The sequence below is a fragment of the Mastacembelus armatus genome, chromosome 12, assembly GCF_900324485.2.
Source record: "Mastacembelus armatus chromosome 12, fMasArm1.2, whole genome shotgun sequence".
Classification (NCBI taxonomy): domain Eukaryota; kingdom Metazoa; phylum Chordata; class Actinopteri; order Synbranchiformes; family Mastacembelidae; genus Mastacembelus; species Mastacembelus armatus.
In genome coordinates this window covers 14,962,366-14,990,010 of record NC_046644.1, presented here as the reverse complement: position 1 = coordinate 14,990,010, position 27,645 = coordinate 14,962,366, and the positions used below count along the sequence as shown (strand labels likewise).

The 27,645-nt window shown below is 38.9% G+C and overlaps 1 protein-coding gene across 1 annotated transcript in view; it reads left to right on the top strand.

The window, feature by feature from the left end:
- hcn1 (hyperpolarization activated cyclic nucleotide-gated potassium channel 1) overlaps nucleotides 1–27,645 on the top strand; it is a 53,894-nt gene that overhangs the window by 5,996 nt on the left and 20,253 nt on the right. Inside the window, exons 2-4 of the mRNA XM_026297752.1 lie at nucleotides 357–780; nucleotides 19,684–19,845; nucleotides 26,795–27,013. Coding sequence (XP_026153537.1) covers nucleotides 357–780; nucleotides 19,684–19,845; nucleotides 26,795–27,013 — 805 coding nt within the window. The remainder of the gene's footprint in view (nucleotides 1–356; nucleotides 781–19,683; nucleotides 19,846–26,794; nucleotides 27,014–27,645) is intronic.

The window sequence follows — 27,645 nt, the reverse complement described above, 5'->3', positions numbered from 1 at the left end:
GTACTTGATTATTCACTCGCTTATTGAAGTGTGGTAAGAGAAAGGAATATATTGGCTTGGGTGATCCGCTGACATTTCAGGTAGTGCCATCATTAGGTAAAAATTTCAACTGGATTATGTCATAGGTACTGGAAAAATATTCTGATTATCCAAAGGTGGAATTTGATGAAAAAACTGAAAAGCCTTATAGTCTCAGGCAAATAACCCAAAGTGTATTCACATTCCCTTGAAATGTGTCCAGGTCTATGGTTACATGTTATTTATGATAATTATTTTTGAACTCAGTTTTGCCAGTGATTGTTTTCTACAACACATCTTCTTCCTTGTATTACTAATGTCCTTTTGTTGCTCCACAGGTTCTACTGGGACTTGATAATGCTCATCATGATGATGGGGAATCTAATCATCATTCCTGTGGGAATAACCTTCTTCTCAGAGCAGACTACCACCACCTGGCTGGTCTTCAATGTGGCCTCGGACACCATCTTCCTAGTGGACCTGGTCATGAACTTCAGGACGGGGATCGTCAACGAGGAGAGCTCTGAGATCATCCTCGACCCTAAGGTCATCAAGATGAATTACCTGAAGAGCTGGTTTGTTGTGGACTTTCTCTCCTCCATTCCAGTGGATTATATCTTTTTAATAGTGGAGAAAGGCTTTGACTCGGAAGTATATAAAACAGCCCGTGCCCTGCGAATCGTCCGCTTCACCAAGATCCTCAGTCTCCTCCGTCTGTTAAGACTGTCCCGACTCATCAGATACATACATCAGTGGGAGGAGGTGTGTATACGTTTGTATGAATGCATCAGCAACAGAAAAAATTATATAAAAGCAGGGAACTCAATGACTGACAGAGCACTGTGGTGCATATGCTATCTGGTGGGTGCTTTTCTCAGCAGCATGGAAACAACCTTGAAAGGTTAATGCACGAGTATAATTTTGCACATATAAAACTAATAGGTGTTGTCAATCACCACTGGTCAGAAGGCTTATCTGTGGATACCAAGCAGTAATGTGAGTTTCAGCTCACTGATGGGTGAAATCAAAAGTAATCACCTCAGGAGTTTCAGAAAAAATGTGTAGTTTTAATATAGGGGGGTACATATGGATACAGGGCATAATATAATGTAGTTAACTATATTATTAAGAGTGTAATGTACTGTATATTTGAGGCCAAATGAACCATTTTCCTAATGTTTGGCTGGTGGTGTTGTTCCAGATGGAATGGATTTTATGTGAACAACAAGGTTAAACCCCATTGGAGATAACAAAGTGATATATTATTACTCTCAGTCAGGTCATTGCACTCCCTGTTCTAGTGTCCTCCTCCTGGTAATGATTTCATTACACTGACTGATATAAAGACTGTGTGTCTTAATATCACAAATGAACCAATTCAGCAGATGGATTCATTTCAGAAATTATGGCTAAAGCACTGATGCTACATTTGATGTGTAAAGCAGCCAAAGCAGCTAACATGTAAATAAGTGACCAGAACACCATCATTTTAACGAGCTAGCCTCGATCTGTACATCCTTGCCCTAATGCTTCCCCCCCCCCCACCCTCGTGGTTATTGCTGCTATTATCCTTGCTCTTAGTTACACTTGTGGAAACAAATTCTGCTGTCGTCAGGGCTCAACCCCATTCTTTAGTCCACAAACTGTGTGGTTCAGCAATATCAGTAACAATAGAAGTGCAAAAATAAATAAAACCCCTAACAACCATAATCATGAACAGAATCCAGCCAGAATGTAAACAGTAAATTCTGCTGAACAGCTTGACCAATGAGACATTTTACAGTGTTTATGGTAGCTTACTGTACATGTTTCTGTCAGTACATATTTGAAACTGTTTTATAGTATCCTTCTAACATAATTTGGCATTTAAAAAAACATTATTTATGCCTCAGCTAAGTATTATTCAAGCTTTTCCAAGTACGGTTTTGGATTTAGGATTCAAATACAAAAGCACCATATGGATTGCAGTTGCTTGGTGTTTTTATCTTGGCATGCACACGATGTAGGAAGTCGATTATGCATTTCAGAGAAGACAATACATTATATTGCTGGACAGAGTGCAGAGCTATATGCAGTGGGAAGAGGAGATGTAATGGACCAGGTTAGAAACACAAATAGACGGTGCCGCAAGGTTAATGAAAATCTGCAGTGAACATGCAGGGAGGCAGTGCAGTATATAGGGACGGATACAACAGCAGAGATTTCAGCCCTGCAGTCTCAGTTCATGTCTCTCACGCTCAGTCATTTCTCTATGTCTTCATTTGTCTTTCTGCGTATCAAACTCTGGCTCTTTCTTCCCCTCTGTTCCGCCTTTATCTCCCCCTGCTTTTCACTCCACGCTATCTGTCTTTCTTTAGATGGTGTGTCTAATCCCAGTATACGTACTGGAAAAATACACAGATTGTATACTGTAGAAGGTAAATGGACTTATTATGGTGTTGCCACATTACACGGAAAATCTGAATGATAACAAAATAGCCACAAATCAGGCACATCCAGAGGAGACGTGAGAGGAAAGAAGAGGCATTCAGTGGAAAAATTTCCTAGCTGTCGTACCATGTTAGGTGTAGAATGCAGGATTAGTGCTGTAATGGAGTCTCCTGCCATCATAATGCGTTTTAAGCAGTAAACAATTACATCAGAAGTTGATGGTTTTTCAAGCAGTCACTTTCTACAATAAGTCATCATCCAGCCTGCATGTGTATCATTCCTTCATCTGTCATGTGTTGCCTGCCCCACCCCTCCACTTTCTCGCATCTCTTCCCTCCATCTGTGAGGAACGGAGATGTATAATTTCATCAGTACAGACTGATCAGTCAGAACTAGGCTAAGTGAGCTTATTTTTGGTCAGTATGTTTAATTAGAGTAAGCAATGTATGTTTTTTATAGAGCTTTATAGTGCAATAGCTAAGTAATATAGAGAAGGTAAATGTAAACACACAAGCTCTCACACAAACAGTTTTTACTTCTCAGGAGCAGAACATTCTCCTGCTCTGTATGTTCCAGCGTCTGTCTCAATTTAAGAAACGTGCCATGTCAGGAGCTTGTTACAGACAGTACTGCTGGGAAGTGGTTGCTGAGTATAGTCAAAGGGAAACAGCTGAATGGCTATTCTGGCCCACAAAAGGAAACAATGCATCTTATTTAAGAACCTCACTTGACTGTCAAACATTTAAAAAGAGGGTTATGATCTTTGCTGAGCATTTCATTTTGTCTTTTGCAGTCATTATCAGAAGAAACTGTCATACTAATCACAAGATCTATTTTATGATAGGCTAGAATTCTCATCCAACTCTGTAGAGTCTGTGGAGAATTTGAGCATATTGAAGCTCATGTGGTAGTTTTGATTTTACAGCTATAACGTTGTTGTTTTTATTTGACAATCATTTCAAAATGAAGTAATTCTCATGTATATGATGTAAATTTCTTGGGCTCAATATTTATCATCTAACAGGAAGAAATATCCCTTAGTCATAGGTTCCTACTGCTCACCTATAACAACCCCCCCCCCCCCCCAGAGAATCATTTTTAATGGCTGAGTGCAATTCTATAAAACTAAGAAGAACATTAATTGGGGGCATTTTTTGCATTTCATCTTTAATTTCACAGCATTTTTAGACCTTTCAAGGGCATTTCTGCCCCTGCTCCTTTTCATTTCCAGCTCGTACTCCCTTATATTCGCTTATTATTTCATGCCCTCTCAGAAACTACACTAATTATCCCAATGACCTTACAGTTACAACACTTTTTTCTACAACTTTGTTTTTACCGTACCTTTGCATATGTGCTAATTTGGGAAAGTTCTTCATAATTTATGTTGGCAGGAAGAGGTGTAGATGCCACCCCATACAGTGCTGATTTTGGTTTGCTGTATTTCATAAAAAATGCAAAAACAGACTAAGGGGATAACATTTTAAAACCGCTGTAGAGAATCCCCACAGCTCCCAGTGCCACATCTGGCTCATCACAGCCACCAGGCCTCCTGCCAGATCCCAGCTCAAGCACAAGGGCTCAGGTTGGGCTTGTGGCAGCATACCAGCCCCCAGGGGTGGCTCTACCCTTACTAAAGCCCTAGGCAGAAGTTGTCTGTTACTGCAGTATGGTTTAAAACTGCTTGGAAACAAAACAGTAAGCATAATTATTATGGTATTTCTTTGTGGACTGAGTTAACTATGTTTCATACATATAATTTAGTTCTGTGTACTGAAAGATATGACCATAAGGGAAAATTAAGTCATCACCAATTCTGTATACAGTAAAAGGAGGAGCATCATCACACCTTTAGGTGTTTGTGTTTGTAGTAATATTCTGGACATAGAAAAACATGTATTATAAAATATAATATTTGTGTTAGTGGCTATTTTCATTTGGCTAAAAATAGAAACATCTTTATAGTTTTATTTGTAAAGAAAAGTCACTACTCTAATATTATATTGATTTGTTGTAATGGAGGCATTAGTTTAAGATTAGCAAGCTGGGTAAACAGAGAGTGAATATTAGTCCAGTCTCTTGGGTTAAATAATTTATACATGTCAATATTCTGCAAAAACGTTTTTATTGATGAACTATCTCCAGCACTGTCATACTTTCTCTTTTGACCCTGGTATATTGTCAGCATGTGTTTCTGTGTGTACATGTTGTCCTGGGTTATATTGCACCGTCTACTGTATTTTGATACTGTGGCAACACATGGTACATTGCACAACGTCTCCTACCCCTTTATTCACTATAGGGGTAAACATAGTGCAGTGGCTGGACAGCAGGTTGTGTTACCAGTTTCACCTGTCGATCATTCACTTGCATCGCTAGTGTAGCTACCACATTTCCTTAGTGTAGAATCTTATTAGTACGCAAAAGTACTGAACTGCTGACTGACTGCCTGACTGGTCCACTTTTCATTTTTTACATCCCCTTTGCCAATTATATTTTATGCTTCTGGAGAGATGCTTTTGGTGATGAAATTGTATCATTAAAAATGCCCTGATGCATCATTTTCCAGTGGCCTCTGCCCATGCACAGTGTACATTCATAATGGGGTGTTTGGGTCTTTTCTGAATCAGCGATATGGATTTATTTTATGATATTAGGTCAAAGCATGTCAAACGATCCATATGAAAGTTTTAGAGGCAAATAAAATGTGTGTGAGAGAGAGAAAGACAAAGAGAGAGGCACTAACCAGCTGCCTGTAGGAAGTGCCATCCTCTATCTGCAACTCCACTTTGTCATCAGAATCATTGGGCTGTCATGCAACAGTTCAACCTGTTTCTGTTAACATCACTGTTATAACTGAATCATATCCTATGATCAGACTGTTCATTTCATCCATCACTAATCATGACTGCATGGTACTGTTAATAATACACTTAAAATACCATGGTACTGCTAATGGGAAGCATTTTTGTCTTTTCAGCCCTCTGTCTTTTAACAGCGGTATGTAGTTTCTGCTCGACTTGATGGCAGAGCATGACGCATCTGATTAATTAGTGTGTTTGTGGGGATCTGTTTTCCTAAGCAAAGGTGAACAGCTGATTCACAGCTCAGCCAGTAAACTGATCTGAAAGGGGGAAAATGTGAGCCAAGTGACAGGAGTATCTAGTTTACTGTGTGGAAGCGGTAGATGAGACTTTAACTACATTAAGCTGGATAAATCCAGTCTCCACTGAAATAACCCATACTTGTGTAACAACAGGCTTTTTTTTACTCTTCTGTCTTTAGACACAGAATGTCAACAGACTGATGACAGAGTGGTGAAGGTTTGTCTATATGTTTTCAGCGTTTTGTCTCTTTGAATGTAATCAGCGATTAATACAAGAACAAGGCTATTATAAAAGTCTAACTACTGTAGCTGTAGGTCATTTCTAAAAGTACAGGAGTTTCTGTATCAAATTATTAAATAAATGTATATAAAAAGAAAAAATTTTAAGTCAAGATATACAGAAGTCAGAAGGCTGAAGACAGGGCTGCTTCAAATGATTTTTTTTATATGAATCTGTAGATCATTTCTCAGATCCATTATGTCAGATAATAGAAGTTAAAAAAAAAAAAAACAATTTACAAGAGCCCTAGGTGACAGTCCAAAACTAAAAGCTTAAAGGTTTACTAGATGATCAAGAGTGAAAAAGGAGCGAGAACATAGGAAATATCTACGTCACTGGTGACACTGGAAACAGTCAGTTTGCTATAATTGAATAACCGAGTTGTCGCAGCACTATCAGCTAATGAAGCACAGGTATCGTAAGGTGAAGAGGTATCATGACGAAGCCAGTGGTACTGTAATTTGCCACCTCAGCAACAGATCGTTTGGTGCCAAAGGAGATTAGTCAGCTGTGGACTCGGTTCACCTGTCTCAGAAGAGGCTATGCCAAGTACTGGGTGCGCCTTGAGGCCACCGCCTTAGTCTCATACAGGACACAGGTGCATAATCACTCTCACACAAACACACACACAGTCTCATGTTTCCATCCCTTCAGAGAACATTGCAGTGACTTACATACATTTCCTGGAGACTTACATTTACCTCATTCATAACCAATGCCTAACCCTAATCCTCTTCCAAACCTTAAAGTCAGCACTCTCAAAAAAAAAAAATATATATATATATATGTGTGTGTATATAATGAGTGTATAATGAGTGTTCTGACACTAACTTAAAATCTTTTCTAACCTTAACTCTAAAAATTGGTTAAAATGTCCTCAATAATCGAATCACACTGAAATTAGAGTGTGGAGAAAAATGCGCACACACACACACACACACACACACACACACACACACACACACACACACACACACACACACACACACACACACGCATAGGTTGTGCTGAATCATGACGTGCTGAATCATGTGAGGCAGAAAGCAAGAGTGCAGGAAAACAGGAGGCAGACATACAGAGAGAGAGAGAAGAAACTAAGCGAGGAAGGCAGTGGGCGCTACATGTTGTCTGAGTGTGTATCAACACTCACTATGCTCGCTGATTGATTTTCTATTGAGTCAACCCTAGTTCTTCTGTAATTACAGCTTGTAAAATGATGCTAAGTGAAGTAAGGACAAAGGTTTTTTTAAATGTGATCTGGTGATGTTTCAAGTACCTGTAATAAAGCCTACTTCCCTACCTGTAGTACCTACAACACTACCTTAAACAAGAGAAGATGAATCTATAAAGAAAGCATATAATTTATCACACAAAAAAACGACATTTATAGGAGGACAATTAAAATGAGCCTGGCCTCATTACCAAGTTCTCCATGGCATTTAGTTGTAGGGCATATATACACTAGTGATGAGCAGGAATGAGACTGGCTGCAGGACTTTCCTATGTGAAAGAGCTGTACTGCAGCTAAGCCTTTAGCTGATGACTGTATACAACTGTTTCCTGTTATGTGACGTGATTTGATGTGAAGTGACGAGGCTGCGGATTGTTGCAGGACTGTGTCTATATGTTTGTGTTTGTGTGTGTGTGTGTGTGGATATTTCATATCCTGTAGCCTAGAGGTGACATATGGCAGCTTGGTAGCACAACTAATCTCTTTCATTCCTAAAATATACTGTATATTCAAAGGGCAGTATTTTGTAAATGCCAATCTGCCAATACTATGATGCGTTCACTGCAGCGAAGACAATGAAAATGTCCTAGAATAAGTGTCTGAAGGCAAATACAAATGAATCCAATGATTGCTACAATAAAGTTGCTTGAAAACTAAATCACATACGGTATATTTGGGGGGGAGACAGCTATTCTGCCCACTAACAGTCCCTGCAACACACTACAGGGCTGTGAGGATTGTTGCTACGCAAAGAGTAGAAAAAATATCTGGTTGTTTCTATTTAATATAAAACATAAGACAGCTTTACAAACCACACAATGGTCTGATTTCACTTAAAGTCATTGTGAGGACACTGAGACCAGTTTCTGTGCCCTGAGACATCAGGTCACTTATCAAAGACTGGCAGCAGCCTGGAGGCAGTTTGTACTTTGAGGTGCAACCTGTGTGCAGTGATGACCAATAACAGAAATAACATAGCTACAGTATATAAATGCACTGGACAAAACTGAACCCTAAACTAAAGGGGTATAACACTAGAAAAAGATGACAGGAAAGCCATTCTGTAAAAATGAGTCTGAAGAAGAGCTTTTAAAGTTCTGACTGCAAATACTCAATCTCTGCTCAAAAAAAATATTTATTTGTTTTTTTATTTTAAGGAGCTGTTGATTCAACTGTAGTTTGTCGGTTCGGTAGTGTATTGTAGTAGACAAGTGTTTCTATTATTTTGTCCATTTATTTCAGGCTAAAGAACTGAAACAGTGCCACAGCACCACAAACTACTCTATATCTATCAGAACGATACAGTCTGATCAACACATCTCTAAAACTAAACTAAACTAAATGTGATCACCTACATGGAAGGAAGACTTATAGTAAGACTGCTGGATTAGACTGACTTCATTTTAGCTGTGTATACCTAAAAAACAGCAACTCGGTGTAATTCAGGCTAATGGAGCTTTAGAAATTGAATGGAGATCCAGATGTCTAGATGTGTGGGTTCAAGTGGAAATATCCATTTCTAAAGGAAATGTGCAAATCTTGCACCTGTAGGAAACATCTAATGCATCATGGTGACGACACCTGGACATTTAAGTAGACCAGTTTTTTCAAGTGAATTGAAGACTGTTTTAAAGGCCATTATTTCATTAATAAATATCTATTTTTATATAAGATTGTAAGCACAGTGTGACTAGAATGTGAGCATGTGCTGTCACTGCATGGTGACTAAGATAAATTACACTGACATAAATGCTAACTGAATGAGAAGTGCAGTATATACATGTAGTTTATCTGACCTGTGCGTAAAGTACAGTATGCAAATCTGGCTATGAATATTGGTCCAGGTATAAAATACCTTGAGCATTACAAAAATCAAACAAAAGTGATATCCTGATTTCATATCAGTAAGTGGTGTGGGGAGACTACAGACAAACATCTACTGTACTGTCAGATAAGCACATTGCATTTTTTACTAAGGCATGTGTGGAAGCAAATTTGCTGTCCTTTGCTACTAAGCGCTTGGCTATGGAACAGTGAATTCAGTATTTCCTCTTTTTCACTCTTGCATTTTTCATTAGTGTTCAAGCTCCAAGCTTCTGCAGTTTGTGTACCCTTGGTTACATTTGGCTCAGCAAGTCTTAAAGCACCAGCTCCTACTATACACCCTTTCTTCTGGAAAAATCACATAAATTAGTATTTTTATGTTTGCATCGTTTATTGCATGTTTAACTTTTTGATTCGATACAGTGTAGCTTATTACTGATTTCATTTAATATAAAAATCAGTTTTCTGCATTGCCTATTATGTGGATGGATGCTTTGCTGCTGGAGGACCCAACATAGCACTGTACCTTTTTGGTTGTTATTGGAAGAAACACACTTGGGAACTCCACCCAGTTTCTAGTGCTGCACAGCATAGCCAGGCAGGCTGTTGTCGGAGAAGCGATCTGTTATCCTGTGTGTGGGAGTTGCAGCCTGTGGGGGGCTAAAGAGCTTTGTCACATGTCTTCATGTGTGACATTGTGCCTGTCACACATTTGACATGTCATGGGGAGGCAAATCTATCCTTGTTTAGCTAATAGGCACCCACAGTGTCATAACATTTATATCACATATATATTGTAGATGTTAAATAAACTGGTTGACGTTTTTTTGTTTACGCCAATATTTGTGTTAAAATTGAATTTATGAAATGCACATGTTCATCTTTTGTGCCGCTTTAATCTAAGTTAACAGATTTTGACTTATTTGGCCTTTAGTTTGAGCTACATTAAATAGATTAGGATTTATAAAAGGTAAATATGTTGTTTTTTATATTTTGTTCATAGCATTCTATCCATGCAATCTTCGCCACAACATAAATTGTCTCTCTTTGCCTTCCTTTGTCCACACACACACAAGCTAGTGAAGTCACACACACAATAGCCAAATGAACTCCTCCAGTCTAATTATGTCAAGCAGGCAAAATTGAAGGACAATGCTTTTCCCCTCTCATGAAGCCAGTCTCCTCTCTCTTTTTTGACACGCTCTTTGATGATACATAATGTGCCTTATATCATGTTCTTGCTCAGCTCAGTGAGGGAAGCTCATTCTTGGCCAACAGGGTAGAAAATCCCATACACCACTGCCTGAAAGAAAGAGTTTTTCTCCTCATCCCCTGTAGATTTAAGCCATTTTCCCTCGCCAAGTCACTTGGACACTCCTTCTGTTGCTAGTCAGTCCTGTTCAGCTGATGCAGTAGAGAGAGTTAATGGCTTGACCATATGGGTACCAGGTTATTGTCAGGCTGGTGGTATTAAAGTAAAGAGCGATGTATAGATATACATAGAGCCACATACACTTTATTTCTGTGTTTTGTTGAATCAGAGACTCAATAAAAGAACACCTTCACACAAATAAGCATCAATACAAGGTTATTAAAATTATATCAGTCTGCACATCAACTCCAATCCACAGATTTATTAAACCATACTGCTTAAATTGATGAAAATGTGGACTGAAACTGGTGAGCCGGCTCTTGGTATATCAAACACTAGATGTGCCACAAATATGGTAAAATCAAATGATAAAGTGTCTTCTATATACCTTTATAAACAGACAAAGTGGGAACGCGAAGGAAAGCATTGAAGTACAGAGAAGATATTGGGCAAGATCATCAGCGACCCTGTGAAGTAACTTAAAACTGTCAGGCAAACAAATCGTCACTACGTCCAGAGAAACACATGTACAATGAATACACATTTAGGTAATTTTGGTCAATAATATGTAGCTATGGATAACTATGTTTTTATAACCTAATTCTTCCATCAGCCAAGGAAGTTGGCCAGATTGAACCACCTGCTATACAAAAACTACTCCTGGTTTACATGTCACTCTGGATCACACTCACTGTACACTGATGTGTTACATTTACAATGCATGTACTCCTCCTGTGGGAGTAGCCTACATTTATTAACTCCGTTCATCTATTACTGTCACTGTCAGTGTGTCTCTCAGTTCAGCCCTTTAGCTGATGTAAGATATAAACAGACATGTCTGCACAGTAAAGACAGTGAGGCAGAAAGGCAGTAACACCAAGAGTCTGAGAAACAGACAAGGAACAACGATGCCTAATAAAATATTTCTTTTTAAATAAATAGATAAATACAGCAATCTTTCAATATGATTTTTGAAAGATAAATGAAATAAGATTTTATGCCATACAAATGAACGGATTAAAGTAGTAAGTGATACAAACAGTGCCCTCTAATCTTGCATCTTCTGTTATTGAGCCTGGGGTGTAACTGTTTCAGTGGGCCCAAAGCAGTCAAACAAATTCAACATCTGCTGTTTCTTCCAACATCTGCTGCTTACTTTGAGCATAATTCTGTTTTAAAACTTATGTCACATTTTGATATTCAGCTGCAATATTCTGGGGTAATTTGTTTTACCCCCCTCCAGAGTTCTGAATATGAAAACAGTTAGTGAAAGCAGCTTTGATCTCCTGTCCATTCCCATGGGATATCCCCCTGTGAATACACATCTCCCTCTGCATGGTGTGCACAGTACAGTTAGCAGACAGATGACAGATATAGTCTTGGGAGGGGGCTAAAGTGATAACTGTGGAGATTAGGCTAATCTTAGTTATTTTTGTTCACGGGGCTGTTGCTAGTGGTTGCTGTGCATGAGTACAGGATGTGTTTCCGTATGTGTGTGTCTTGGGGAGGAAAAAAAAAGAAAACAGATGCAGTATTAATCCAGGTAGTTAGCTGAAAAAAAAGTTAATGTGTGCCCTGTGGACTATGACTTATTCTCCATGAGGCACACAATGATACCAGACAGGAGTTATTTCATGGCAGACATCCTGTAATGATGCCTTGTGCAAATTAATTAATTAGTAACTAGTGAAGCATTTAGAGTTCTTCTCCTTTCACTTCCCAAGAGTTAATAGTGTAGTAGATGGATTTAGTGAAGTGCTCCATGTCATAACTACAGCTATGCTTATCGACTCTGACAATGTTGTTATTTTAGTATGTTATCATTTTAACCTAAACCATAATCTTTCCCTAAACCTAGCCTAGCAGTTTTTGTGCCTAAATCTAATGAAGTAGTTCCGGTGTCTAAACCTGGTATGTGCCGTGTTTATTACTGTAACCATGACAGCAAAGGTCCAGCACATGATCAGTCTACTGAGCCAACTAGTAGGTTAACTAAGGTCCTTAAATAATAGAGTTGGAAACATTTGTTTTCATCTTCCCACCTTCACTGGAGTCATGTTATCAGTATCTGAGTCTTTCCTCTAACCACGTCAAACACGTTGTATTTGTTTTTGAGGCAGTCTTCTTGTATACAGCTGGTCACATGATGTAACACATTACTGTTATTGGTTAACACGACTAAGTAAGGAAAGGGATGAGATCACATATGGGTCTGAATTAAGATCGAAAAACTATTAACTGTGCAGGCCTAATGTATGCTACACAGGCAAAATGATGACAGCCATTAAATGTGTTGATTTGCAGCGGGTGTAGTAAAGGTGTGGTCTTTGCTGTAAAACGCAGTAGGAAGGGTCCATCTTGCTGATGTTTACATGAGCACAGCAGGTCACCCAGTGCAATCCAGTCAAATCCCTCCTGCTCTCACATGGGCACTAATCTCCCCGACTGCCTTCTTAGCACTACCACTACTCAGACAACAACCCTCTCTTCCCCGCGTTCACTACTTCATGACATTTGCAAAAAAATATCTTGCTATTTCCTCATCCATTTTGCTAGTTTCTTATATGTAAACTACTCATTGGCTTGCTGAATACATACTCCAATAAAATTAGGTTTGTATAGAGAGTATGTGTGATCTCACTGTTTCTTTGGTGTACTAGTACAGATATTTTGAACTTTTGCAGAGAGCAAGGCTACCTGTTTGTTTCAGTCTTTATGCTGCACTAAGGTAGGGTAATCCCACCCTGCCTACAGTGCTGAAACAAAGACACAAATATGAGAAATGTTAAGCACTGCTGCAGACGTGCATATCAAAGTAATAGGTCATATTAAGTCACGTAAAACACAGTCACTAACATTTACTACAGTATATGTGAAATCATTCAACCTCTCCATTTTTTCCTTATCATCTCAGCTATTTGTCTCAACCCTTCTCTCCTTCATCAGCTCTCCACCACAGACTAAGGACTACAATTTAATTACTGGAATAATGATGTGAAGGTGAACTAGACAATTGGATGGAAAATGGGTCACGAGGGAAAACAGTTATTCTTGAAGCTACCGTCATGTTTCTAAACAATATGTCCACACATACTGTATTCATTTGTTTTTTTCAGCAGTTTTCTCATTGCATTGAGCTAGCAGTCGGCGTAGCTGACTACTTCTAATTCTACTAACATTTGGTAAACAGAGGTTAGCCATGTATTCATGTTGTCATAGAGCTGAGCTGATGTTTGTTACAGCTGGTACACATCAGTAGGACATTCAACCTCCTCCTCTTCCACAAGTACGTTCACTTGTTCCCCTGATGCAACAAGCCTCAAATCCAGCAAATTTCTCAGAAGCCTTAAGAAATTTCAAGATGAATGTGTATAAATGAAGTGCATACATTAAGTACATACATGAATCCCTAATTAATAATGTCCACATGAGGACAAAAAGAAGGCTCAGCACACTGTGTGAATCACAATGCACAACAATAGTCTGCAGACATGCAGGATTCCTATATCACATTTAAAGTTTCAGGAATAAATCCATTTCCAGCACAGTATCTTTCCCACAGTCCACATATGAAGTCCATGCAGAAGACGACATAAATGTGACCCCTGTGGCTGTGTGGGCTTCGCCCCAGAGAATGCTGCCTCCACCAATGCCGCTGTGAATGGTAGAGCACAGATTAAGGCAGAACAGAAGTGTTGAGGTTATCGTGCTCACACGACCAAAATAGACACAGAGCGAGTGAGACAGTAGGCAAGGCAGTCAGGCTTGCAGTATAGTGTGATGTGCTTAGTGGAAGAACAAGAACGTACTGCTGACGAATGCACAAATCATGGAAAACAGCAGATATAGAACAGTGCTGCTATAGGATTGAACTACTTAGCTCATGACTGACATATTAGCAAGGAATGACTCATCCAGTTAAATGAATGTACTGGTTAATGTTTAGTGATAAGGTAGAAGAAAAAGCAACTCCAGTGAAGATTAAACTACACCATACATCAATTTTTATCTTTCCCATCCAGACCTCCCTATTTTTAGTGATGTTTGCAGCCCTTATTTTATTTGATATCAAAAATATGCATCCACTGATGACATAAAGATAAAAACAAAATGTAATGCAACTTAGAAACAACAGAAAAACAGTGACTTGAATTTAAAAGAAATACAATAAGTTCCTGGTCCATTACAATTCAGTGTGTTATTCTGAATGTGTTTTATAGCTGCAAATGCCTTCGGTGTGCACCACAGGCTGTAGACTACACAGCATTGTGAGCATTTATACTTCTGTTGGTGGTGTGTCTGTGTCACTAAGCAATCATGTCACCAAAATGATAGCTGGCGGTGGGGTTTTGAGTTTCTTTGCACCTGTGTTGAGCTTTTTGGTGGAAGCTAAACAGTTGCGACTGTAACTGAACAGACCATGTAGGAGTTGGAGCTAACACATGCTGAATAGTGCAGAAAGAAGAGAAGACACTGGAGGAGATGATATATACAACCACTGAAGGCAGGAGGAAGGTGTGTTTTCTGAGTCAAGTGGACCAATCACGGCTTCTAGTTAAATGTTTGGGCAGGTGTGCATTGGATTACAGCACTGGATATACAGCTATGCCACATCTATGGCAAAGATTTGATGCAGAAGCACAAGTCGACTTTTACTATGCAGATTAATATTTTTCATATTGGATTAACTGTCTAATAAAATATGAAGTATCTATTTACTCTTAGCCTCAGCTCGACTCCTGTTGCTACTCCACTGAAATGATGACTGCACATCAATTCATCAATAAGTATAATCCATTTACATACACAAAGATTATTCACTCTAAATTGTGCACTCTAAAATCTTTTTACATTTTATGCTTTAACTGTGGCTTACTGGTAAAACATCTCTTATATCTAGGCAACAGCATATTTTTGAATTGTCGTACTGCTGTTTTTCCTCTAAGGATCTGGGTAATTCAGATGGATCTCATGCTCTGCTGAGTATGTAACACAGAAGTGCATGCAGAGAAGAAATAATGACCTCCTCTTTAAAGCATTCGCTGTTACATTAATAGATCAGTGCTTGTTTTCTGCCTGTGTAAAGATCCAATCGATCACCACCTGCCTGTTAATGAAGTCTCTGGCTACAAATTACTGTTGGGCCTCATTACCTAAATGTACTGCCTGTGTGCCAAAGAAACAGAGCTATTTATGCATAGAAACAATTGTTCTGCCTTTTTTGCACAGCTTCAACATGAATTGGCAGGACAGATAGTGAGAAGCCTGAAGTTCTGAAATAATGCCAACTCTATTTATTCATTGCATGACTGTGCATACACTGTATATGTCAGCCTGTTTAAACACAGAATCATGAATGATTATTATTTTTTTTTGTATTTTTTTTTTTTAGGGGGAAGAGTATGTACGGTATATCCAAATGTATATATAATACTCCATATTCAGCTTTTTCTGTGAAGATATGGCGTTGCTAACATTTTTTTTTTATATAGAAGAAGAAAACACAAGACTTGCTAAATCCCAGTGAATTCCTATTACATGATAATATGATTTTTCAAATCCAAGTTCAACTGTAATTTTGTGATTAAGCAAAAGTAAGAGAGGTCCAAAAGGCGATTTACACGACGATGTTAAGCAGGAGAATTCCAGATTTTCCTGGAAGCAGTTTTGTCATCCTTCAATGTAATAGCCAGTGGTGGATTTAATCCCCTCAAATTAGTCCCTCGCTAATCCACACTAACCTCAAACAGAGGTCACTCATGTCCAATTTGAAGATGCATAAAGAACACTTTGTAATTGTGTGTTCAGGGTCCACAGCTTGATAAGCCATTCTCCTTCATGGTCTGTTCGTGCTCAAAACTTGGCCTACATTACATATATGAACCTTAGGGAAGTTTTGTAAGCCATTAAACACATGTTGGGTACATAATAAAATATAACAATGACTCATCAAGATAAAATCAATAAAATAAAGGTAAAAATCAACACTATACTGTAGCATAATAGCATAGCACAACAATCAAGATAACCTGTAAGAGACTAAACTGACAAAACTGCACACAATAACTACAAACTATCCACACACACAAAATACACACACCAATGGTACACCGATTTGCCTTCGTATGTACCCAGGTTTACCTACATGTCCTCATCTATTTTATTCTACCATCATATACTGTTGAATGGATGGGAAGGGCCAAATGTGAATGAGTGCTGTGCTGGCTGGTCACAACCAGCATGTGACCTTGTGTTGCTATCACATCACATCTTGGCTGTTTCTCTCCAATGTATTAGAGGATTATGCTGACCTATGCCCCTGTCCCCAGTCAAATTTGAGCTTGATGCACTTAATTCTAAGCCTATATTTTGCCAATGCCAGCCGAGAGTATTGGTGCTGCTTTTGGCTCTCTGTCAGTGCCACCTTCTTCCTGTAGTCATGCAGTTTATAGTGAAGGAGAGCATCCTGAAAAAGAATTCAAATCAACTGCTTTGTTGTGTCTAACATTAGTGACAATGGTATTTCCCTGTGTATATGCCACTTGAGCAGACCCTTTCACCCTGAGACACAGTGATCCAAAGCCTTACATCCTCATAATTTATATATAAAGCCAGGGTTTTGATGCTCCTTATACATTAGCTGCCTGTTCAGTGCCTCGTTGTGGTGCTTTTATTTTTAAATCTGGTTTGAGTCCTCTCACTGTTTTGTTAAGCAAAACAGTGGCAGGCCTATATTTTAATACTCCATCAACATTATGTGCAGCACAGATACGCTTCTCTCCATCTCTCCTTATGGCCTCAGTGCATCTCATAAACACAAAAGTCAGACTGAGCATGTTGTGGAAGTAAGTTTTGGAATCTGTCAAAACTGTTAAGGACCCTAAGCTCATGACACAGGGCTGCCTCTCCGCAACAGGAACTCGGACCATCTGAAAAGCCTTTGTCTCAGTCAGCGATTCAGGCAGCAGACCTCTGTGTATTCTCTGAGCTCCAACACCATCACTTCTTCTCCCCTTGTCTAATTATCATGTTTCTTATAGGCTTTAGTTAATGATTAACTTATCTATTATCATAAAAACAGGACTGGTCTGACACAGTTTTGGAGCTGAACAGCTGTACAAATACATTATATTCCCTGCATTATTAAAAAAATCAAAAGTGACATTACAAGGAGAATGTATTTTAGCAATGGAGACAACTGAAACAATTCACATAATTCAAATAGTTAAAAATAATCCTCATATATCCTTACATCACAATGAAAGTTATCCTGTATAATCCTTGTGCCTGACCAGTGACCTACACCTGGAGCCTCTATTATTAAGAACTCTAATAATAGACTACTACCCTCATGGCTACCTGCTGCCACTAGCAGACATTTCAAACTGGTGCCCCTGAAATACAAACCCAAACAAATCCCACAGTGCGCTGCTGAGTTTCTCCATCTTTCCTCTCTGGCCTCAATGACTCAGTGACCCAAAGGTTGCAGAGGATTCCCAGCAAAGAGAATTTTTGTAAAATCTCTCTGCAACATTGGGACACATTTCATCACTTTCTCTCCTCTAAAGCAAGGATTTTTCTCTTTTGTTTTGTTTTTTGGTTATGCATTAAGTACAGACAAGCAGTCACACCCTTTTCTGCCTGGTGGGATTTGCAATTCAAAGAGCCACCAAAGTATTTCTGTTTTTCAATCCTTTATTAGTTCCCCCTTTATCTCTTGAGGTCTTTCTCTGTTGTTCTTTCTATCATGGCACCAAATTGTGATGAATGTGAAACCACTAACAACAGCGGGAGAGAAGGTTCGGCTAAATTAAGAATAAAGATGTAGGCAGTCAAAGAGATACTGGGTACATTGAGACAGCCATCCTGTAAGCTAATTGCTAATTTTAGCCTTTCAGGGCAGTGCATTGAATCTCCCTGTGGAATAGTTCAACCGTAGAGGGATCTGAGCATCAGCTCAGTCTCTTGTTCTCTTCTCTGTTCTGTGTGTGGACACTGTCCTTTGTGCAGAAAGGTTACAGGACAGTCACAATGGAGTGGGATGGATTCAAAGAGCTTTAAAACACCTGGGATTCAGGCAGGCTTTAACTGTAGACTTCACATGGCAAAACAGAGAATACAGGCATAATCATTAGGCTGTCTGTCTTTTCTGGAGTGATTAGACTTTATGAGAGGGGGAACATGGTCTAAAGAGGCTAAGTAGGAAACTGCAAAAACCAAATAGGTGAGAAAAACAAAGGCAGATATCAAAATAAAGATGGGACCTGGACTTGAACTTTTTGCTTATATTTGCTGTTGGAAAACATTCAGTATAGAGTGAAAAGAGCTTTAGACCTGTTAATATTTTAATAGATCATAATTTAATATACTGTATGATTTTTATAGCAGGACAAATTTTTAACTTATTTTAAAAACATTTTTATTTCCAACATTTCATTCATTTATCACTAAGATGGTGTAGCATCCTCCAGTCTAATGACTTATGTAATATAGATGGGCAGCTCTAAACCTAAAAATAGACTGTTTACCTTTCATTTGACAACTGGCAAATGTGGCAGGTTTATTATGCAAAACTAACCAATCAGCCACCATCATATTTCCATATTTAACTTCTCAGTGTGAGGGTGATTACGGAAGAACTAACCAGGAAACAAGTAATGGGTTTGTTCTGCAAATGAGAAACTCAGAATTAGTGTCTCAGCAAACTGTGCATAAAGAGTGAAGAGTCAATTCTCTTCACCCAGATCCAGTGCAGATGAAACTGCTTCTCATTGCAGATACACTTACTCCCCCGCTGATGACTTTCTATTCTGAAACTTCTTGCTCTGATTAAATAGCCACACCAGCAGTAAGAATTGCCCAGCTCATGGCTTTTACAGCACATTTACTGCAGATGTGCTACAGATGTTGATTATTCTCTTCATCCGTCAGTATTTCAGCCACTTCTTTCACTCGGCATTAACTACTCTGTGCTGTATGTGTATTTCCTCCAGTGGCCAGTTTGTTTTGGACAGCAGCCATGTTGAATTATCAGCACCTCAGCATCTGTGAGCACAAAGACGCTCGCTCATAGAACAAACGCACGTGCACACACACACTGGCAGCAACCAAACCTAATGGTGGCCAAAGAGGCACACCATGCCTTCCACTTCAAAGATCACTTTGTACTTTTGTGAATGTCTTTTAAACTTTTTTTTTTTTTACCTTTTTTGTGAGATACCAGTGCATGTGATGTGTCAGAGACAGTACCAGATATAAAACACTGAACCTCTGTATGTCTGTGTTTCCTATTGGAGTTTGTATTATTTTATAACTGTGCATGAATCCAAATTTTAACTTACATCTTACAACAACATGAGACTGATGGGATCTAATTGATGTCTCTTTCTCTTTCTGTCTCCTTCTACCTTTCTCATTGGCAGATTTTCCATATGACCTATGACCTGGCTAGTGCAGTGGTAAGAATATTTAATTTGATAGGAATGATGCTGCTTCTGTGTCACTGGGATGGTTGTCTCCAGTATCTGGTGCCTCTTCTCCAAGACTTCCCCCCTGACTGTTGGGTGTCACTAAACGGTATGGTTGTAAGTATTACACACTCTTCCTATTTGTTTGTTATTTTGGAAATTGGTGTATATAAACTGCTGAAAAAAAAAAAAAACCCTAATCATTTCAGTATAACAACAAGTTATAGCAGTCTGTTCATTTAGGAAGCACAAGTGACTGAATCTACATTAGTACAAATTTTCAACTTGAATAACTCATCAGGAGTCGATGTGTGATTTAAGTGTTCCCTTCATTTTTTTGAGCAGGTATATTTGTTTTTTATAAGTATGTTTTTACAAAATATTAGAAATGCAACAATATCTCATCAGTTATCAGCACTCTGACACTACTATTACTAAATATGCAGCACTGAGTGGTTAAAATGCACGATGCAAACCTTTTAACTCCCTGACAGTTTGGAAATCTGAGGTTCTCACATTTCAGATAAATGTTAGATGCCAGTGAAGGCACTAAAAAGGCAAAGTGTTAGGTACAAACTGGACTGCAGTGTAAACAGACAGACCATGACAAATGTCTCTTAATATCAAAACATATCTTATGGAAGCAGCTAGACAGTTTTTTCGTACAAAAACTACATCACATACGTAACTGTGATAATGTGACAGTAAAGTGCTATTTGTTATGTTTTATTGTATTACAGTAAAGTAGGAAAATTAAAAACATTCACATTCAGTGTCAGACCTTAACATTTTCAGCAGCTTCCTCTGATTTCCTTGGCTTTAAAGAAATCACACTTTTTTCTAAACGTTTATTTAATTGCTCACATGTGGCCTCTGTCTCAGTATCTTCCTGAGTTGGGGTCAAACGGACTGCAGTTGCTTCTATCAGAGCGATGTGATAAGCCTGCCGGGTAATGCTGATGGTAAATGCTCACCAGGGAAAGCTTCTGTCTTCTCATCTCCCTCTCTCTGACTAACATTTCTGTACTCCACATGCACACTGGCTGCTCAGGGGCATCAGACTGGAGGTGAAAATGTCAGATTTCCTCAACATCACAGTTCTGTATCCCAGTTTTATTTTTACTTCGAGGCAATGAGTTGCCCAAGTGAGGGCAATACCAACTAACATGTGTTATTCATCCAAACAGACATTATCCATCTCTGTTTGCACCAAAATTAATTTGAATTTCCCACATAGTTGTCACAAATCATCCATGCTAATTGTTACGTGCATAAAACTGGGTAAATAAGAACAAAGCTTTTTTTTTTTATACTCCAATTTCATATTTACTTAATCGTAATCATACAGCCTGATCTTCAGCAGCTCCTCTTCCTCAAAATAAATCAAATACATTCTCCTTCTTTTACAGAGATCAATACGAAGTTTAAATAATGTGAAAGGTTAGTTTTCTGCCCCCGTGTGGTTGCATCATTTACGTCACCAAACCCTCTGAACACAGAACTAATATCAGTTGCCTGAGTGCCAGATTTGTATAGATGAAATAAAACAGCTGTAATTCCTGTCACAGCTGTGCTTAAACCAAGTTTTCTCTCCCTGGGAAGATGGCAGAAGAATCATTTGTACGCAGTGTGAAGGAACAACATTGTCTGCAGCTGAGCATATCTATACATAGACCCCCAGAGTCTGTCTGTACTAGCATCTAAAGGGAATAATGCTTTAAAATCTTAGCCCAATGAAGTAGGATGTATATTACTTTTTATATTTTGTTCAAGTTTGAAAATACAATAATGGAGTCAAATTCTGCAGGGTGTCAGTGTACCAAAACGTTACTGATTGTGATGTGGTAGAATGAACAATTTGTGGAAGCTCTTCTCTGTGGATTTTTGTAGAAAAGAGGTCTATGTGCTGATTGCAGTTTGGCAAATCCAAAGTGAAAAGCCCAGCCCTCATGTGGGATCCCTCTTCTCACACCATCACATTGCATTAGTGTACATGAGCTAAAAATCTTGATATCTCCTCTTCTGTTTACTCCAGGTGTAAATACATAATGTGTGTGTGGGGCCTGCCAAGAGAGAGACCGTCAGGTGACTGTTGGCTTGAAAGCTTGTGTCCTTCAGCTGCATTTGCTCAAGAGTTCCAACTTTGAGTTCAGATTGCGTCACATTTTTTTCCTGTTGTTGGCTTGGTACTTTCTGTCTCCAGCTGTGAGAAGAAGAGTGGGGCCAACAAGGACCGTAGATACTGCTGAGTGGTGCAGTACAGGGTGTAGTGCTGTTATCTTCTTGACTAATGGCCTGAGAGTGGATTCTTACTCTTTAGAGGCTGCATTTACTTAATCACCAGACAAGATAATGCTGCTGTCACTGTGTTGTCTAAGGAGAGAGGGTGATGGGGTCTTGCTTTTGTCTGCATGCCTAGTATAAAGATGTGTGTGTAAAAGCATGCTTTCTGTTTCCTGAGTGTATCTATGTTCAGTGTTTCTGTCCAGGCAGACAGCTGAGGATGAATGTCTGAGTGAGTTTGGGTTAATTAACTTGTTTCCTCTCTCCTTTAAAATAGCGTGCATGTGAACAGCACATTTGATTTGCTTTGCTGATTAACTAGTGCAGAATACTTTTGCTTTGCTGCAATTTAACGCACCATTTATTAGGTATTCTATTTTTCCTTTGGTCTCTCAAGAGTCAGTATTTTTTTTTTTTTTTTTTTTAAACCAGAAATGTCAAGATGACAAGCATAGCTGCTAGGGACAGTGGTGCTGAGTTTAAGAGCCTGTCACAGCACATTTTGGAAATGAATTCTGCTGCTGAAACATTTTTAACCGACACCAGTCTTCTGGATAACGTCATCCCTGGAGTACACTCTGTTTCTCGTTTAACCTTTCTGATTGTGGGGGTGCTAATCAGTGGAAGTGGCTGGCACACACTCGGTTGCACATTGCTGGACACCAAAAGAAAGAGTGACCTCAGTCATCAGAATGTAATTCTGATGTGCACATGCTGTCGATTTATGACCTTCTAGAAAAAGTAAAACAAAATAGCCTACCAAGGCTAATACTGCAATACAGGGAAGTAAACACACAAAGCACAGAGCAGTATCCTGCAGAAGCATAAAAGCTTACTCATACCAACAACTAGATGTGACTAAATGTTTTGAATGTCAGAAACTTTTTATGCAACTAATTTTTTAAAGGATGGGATTGCAGCTGTTTTTCATGAAAAAAGCCAAACATTCACTGGTCCCAGCTACTTTTCTTCTTCATGTATTTTTAAACTGCATATCTTATCCACTCTTGGGCTGCTAATTGAACAGAAGAAAAAATTCAGAGAGGTTACCTTGATTTCAGAATAAATAATAGGTCTTTTTATCTGATATTTCTTGAAACAAATTATTATTTAGGAAAGAAACTGTGCAACCCAACTAACAAAACCAAAGCTCACTATCTTGAGAAAAACAAAGGAGACAACTGCCAAAAATAATGAAAAAAAAAAAAAAAAGTGCTTTGTTTGCTAAGTTGGTAGTCCTGCAGGCCAGCAGACCCCTTCACTTCCTCGTTTTTTTTTTCCAAAGCTATTGTGCCTTCTATGCAAAAAGAACAGCTTTATAGTTTGTAATTTTTAAAATGGGTACATAAAGGAAAACTAAATATGACTAAATTTAGCCTCCGAACATATTCAAAATATAAAACATACATGTGCACACACATTGTGCAAGACTTTCTAAAACATTATTTCCATAAGATTATAAACACAAATGTATTTCCTGAGGAATTTACTAAGTGATGCTGTGGCTGAACTAGGACAACTATTGAATCAGTGTGCATCTGTGGGAATACAGATGAAAACTGTGTTTTTTGCTTATGAGCACTAGTGTCAGCGAGGGGTCAAACCCTGTCCTTTGCAGCTGTGCATTACATCCTGTTAGTGTCGTAGTCACTCGCCGGCAACCAACAACAGCCCAACGCCCCTGGGTCACACTCAACACTGGGACTGCAGTGAATCATTGATTGCCTTTTTGGCCACATAACCAGTTACATCATGTGTGAGGGGACTGTTGGAGACATGATGTTGGGACTAATAAACTGAAACGTTGGCAAATTGTGAAAAGTAGGCTACAAGTTCACAATCAAAAGATTGGCTCAGGCTAATTACAGAACCTTACGGTGATGATGGGTTTACTTTTTGTGAATTCACTTTACTGTTAAACTTCAAAGGCAGAACTGTCTCAACATGAATATGTATTTATTATCTGATGCCATTTGTTTTGCTGCATCTTAATTATATTTAGAGAAGCTCTGGAGGAACTGAATACGTCTGCTGATTATTAAAATCAAGGGAATTGTAGAGAACAGGAAAAGGTAAGAACTGCAATTTTCAGGAGAAAATTTGTAAATACAATGACTTAGTTTTCCCAAAAGATAGGAGGCTGTAGAAAAACAACATTTAATTTATTCTATCGCTCTGTGAGATTTCTGGTTTTTAACATACTGGAGAAAAATACTGTTGTGGTTTTCCTTTTATTACCAATGCAAACACAGAAATCCAGGGTAAGCAAATGTCCTGCTGATACAGTCATAACACTGCACCAAACCTACTGTGAGTCATTTACTGTGATGCAGAAAAAATGCAAACTTAAGGATTAAAAGAGGAGCAAAACTGAGTGAAGAGTAGCAATGTGAAAAGTAATAGTTACTGCATCACTAGTGTTTCAGCTTTTAGCTTTTGTTTCCTGGTGTTCAATGGAGATCCCCTAAAAAAAACGCACTTTACAGACTTAATTGCTGCAGTGTTCTTTGTTAAGGTTTCTCTCTGTCACATTACACCTAGATTTTCTCCCAGATGTTAAAACACTGGTCTAATTGTTTCTGACACAGTTGTCAATTGTAAATGATTAATTACTTTCAGTGCCCATTTGTATGGATTTCCACTCCCATGTTTTGGGAAGAGGGGACATGCAACTTTTAGCAGTTCTGTTTTATTGACATTTTGACAGCGTAGAACTTTAGATCAGTGATGGCTAAATTACAGTCGTGGCTAAACATAAATAATGTATGATACTACACTGCTTTTACTCTGCAGATAAATGAAACACAACCAAAAGCTTGTTTACTGATAACCTGTGCCTGATTCAGTGACAAAGGTAAACTGGTTTCTACTTATTAAAAGTTCACAAATGTAATTATACCAAATTTTTATAATCACTGTCTGGAAGAAACAACTATGATGATGAGAACTGGTGAGTCATTCAGTGCAGATGATTAGCTGTAAATTTACTCATTTACTAAATCCCAGCTGATGAACAAATTGGAGGAAAGCAGAACGGAGAATGGCGTGGTAAAAGGAGGCATCACGGATATGATGAGATGTGTCATATTACTATGTGCCATCTGCAAGTCAGTCAGTGAAAAAGAGATTAGCTACATTTTCTATATTTTACATTTCTTTCATTTGCTATTCTGTTTGGAGAGACATAGGCTTTCTTTATAGAGCGCTTCCTCAGCACTTCTTGGAGCAGCCAGCAAACTGGCTCTGGCTATAAAACCAGAAATGTTGCATTTGCCTCGAGATAGTTTCACAGAGGTGGCCTTGATGGGTCTGTTCAGTTGCTCACTAGAGATTTTGCACACTCCCTGGAGAAATGGCACATTTTCACATCTGATATGTAGTGTATTAATGAGGAGTCTAAATCTTGCTCTGACTTGCTGAGGTTGCAGACCAGTGATAGATGGAGAGAGAAAAAAAGAAATCTGGGAAATTCAAAATGCAATTGAAAAGGTATTAAAAACGATGGATTGATGAATGGGCATACAGGACGCAGGTTCAGGTGCTTTAGGATTCAGATCATCAAATACCCCTCTCTCTTACTGAGGTATGGTATTGCATGGAAAATGGCAAAATGCGCTGAAAAACAAAGGTATTGCAGGGAGGGGCTTTGGGCTGCAGACAATGTTCAATCAAGTGACAAGCAATTTGCAGAAGCAGTCACCAGAAAAATCTCTGACAATTTTATAGGGAGTTTTTATTTATATATGATGTTCATTACGTTGCTGTGTTAACCTTACTGAATACAGGCCCACATTATCCTTCTCCAGTCATGCCTCATAATACCTCAGTACACATTGTCCAATATTAACGAGAGACATGAGGAGCCATAGAAGTAGATCTCAAGTGGTAGAATAAACTTTTGCCTGGTTGCATCTGTTCCATAGTTGGTAGCAATAACATTTACATTGAAATAGCTTCTCATGAACCCAGCTGGACAGATTATTGGATAACAGGGGCCTCTTGAACCCAGCTCAAGATGTTACTCTGTAGTTAAAGGTACACAAGTTAATGTTCACATGCTGTGAATGGTACAAGTAATGACCCAGTCAAATCACTTCCCTCCATTTGTAATAAAGAGCTTTTCAGAGGAGTTAGTCATGACTGAGTCAATAAAATGATCAGAGAAAAAGGAACAAGCTGATAGGTTACATGGCTGTGAGCTTTGCATGTCTGTGGGCAGCCAAGGTTCCTTTCATCCCAGCGCTGCATTTCTATTCCCTAATGCAGTGAGTCCTATTCCAACACTCAAAAATAAATAAATTAAACAAAAATCAGACCTTGAGGAAAGAGAGAAAACACAATCTAGCCAGTCATCTGTCCTCTCTCTCTGCCTCTTGCTGTGAATATGCCCTGGGCTTTAAGGGAAATGATGCCTCAGACTTGTGTAAATAATAAATATTAAAATTTGAACTCTACTTTTCTTGAGCCCTTGCAAAAAAGAACTGTTCTCCACCCCTTGGCAAATGGAAAAATGAATGAGGCCATGTACATCCAGGAAGAGGGAGAGCAGAGTAGGAAAAATAACAGCAAGTGTTGAAATGTTGAAGACTGAAGGGTGGGGGGGGGCAGAAGGAGAAAGGTACAGAGTCAGTCACTTAGTGAGGGCATTAAGCTCTGAGCCATGAGGAGTGTGCTGGCAGAATATCTGGTAACGGTTCAGTGATCCATCAAAGGATCCCCCCCCCCCCAACTTGCCTTACAGTAACTCCCCCTACCCCCTCTCTGTCTTTCTCTGTCCTTACAGAATGTTTCCTGGGGTAAGCAGTACTCTTATGCCCTCTTCAAAGCCATGAGCCACATGCTGTGCATCGGGTATGGTGCCCGGGCACCTGTCAGCATGTCTGACCTGTGGATCACCATGCTGAGCATGATTGTAGGAGCCACGTGCTACGCCATGTTCGTAGGCCACGCTACAGCCCTAATCCAATCACTGGACTCTTCACGCAGGCAATACCAAGAGAAGGTAAGCAATAACACACATTAAAATATGATATAGAAAAAACATAACTAAAAAAGACTTATTTACTTGATATTGCATGTTAGTAATATCAAAACAATCCTTTAAAAAAAAAAAATGCATTTTTAATGTTATGTTGTTTCAAGGTAAGTAATGCTAATTACCACAGGGATGGTCTTAAAGTACTAATCTGAGGGTTTTGCTCGTTCTGCATGCTTATTACAATCATTTGAGCTAGAGTTAAATTAAATTTTCTCTCAGTGGTTTGAGCTGTTGCAAATCAAAATATCCAGGGCCGTGACTAGGAAAGGATTTTCTCCCCTTGAGCCCTTCAGCCGAGGCCAATGGGGCAAGGAGGTCCATGACTTGACCAGCCCCCTCTCGGTCTATATGCTACCAGTGAATACATTTTATTCTTCCTTTTGGTTGTCATTACATTTTTGTTTCTTTTTGTTTTTGATGATTATTCAACATTTCAGCCGATCTGTGATCCTGCTGAGGGGCCTGAGCAATTCCCAGACCACACGGCCATGACTGATGTGCTGTGCTCACGCTCAAGAAACTGAATTTAACTCCCAGCATACATGCAGGAAAAGTCTTCATCTACATATAGTGCAGGGGTTTTTCGTCCCTATGAT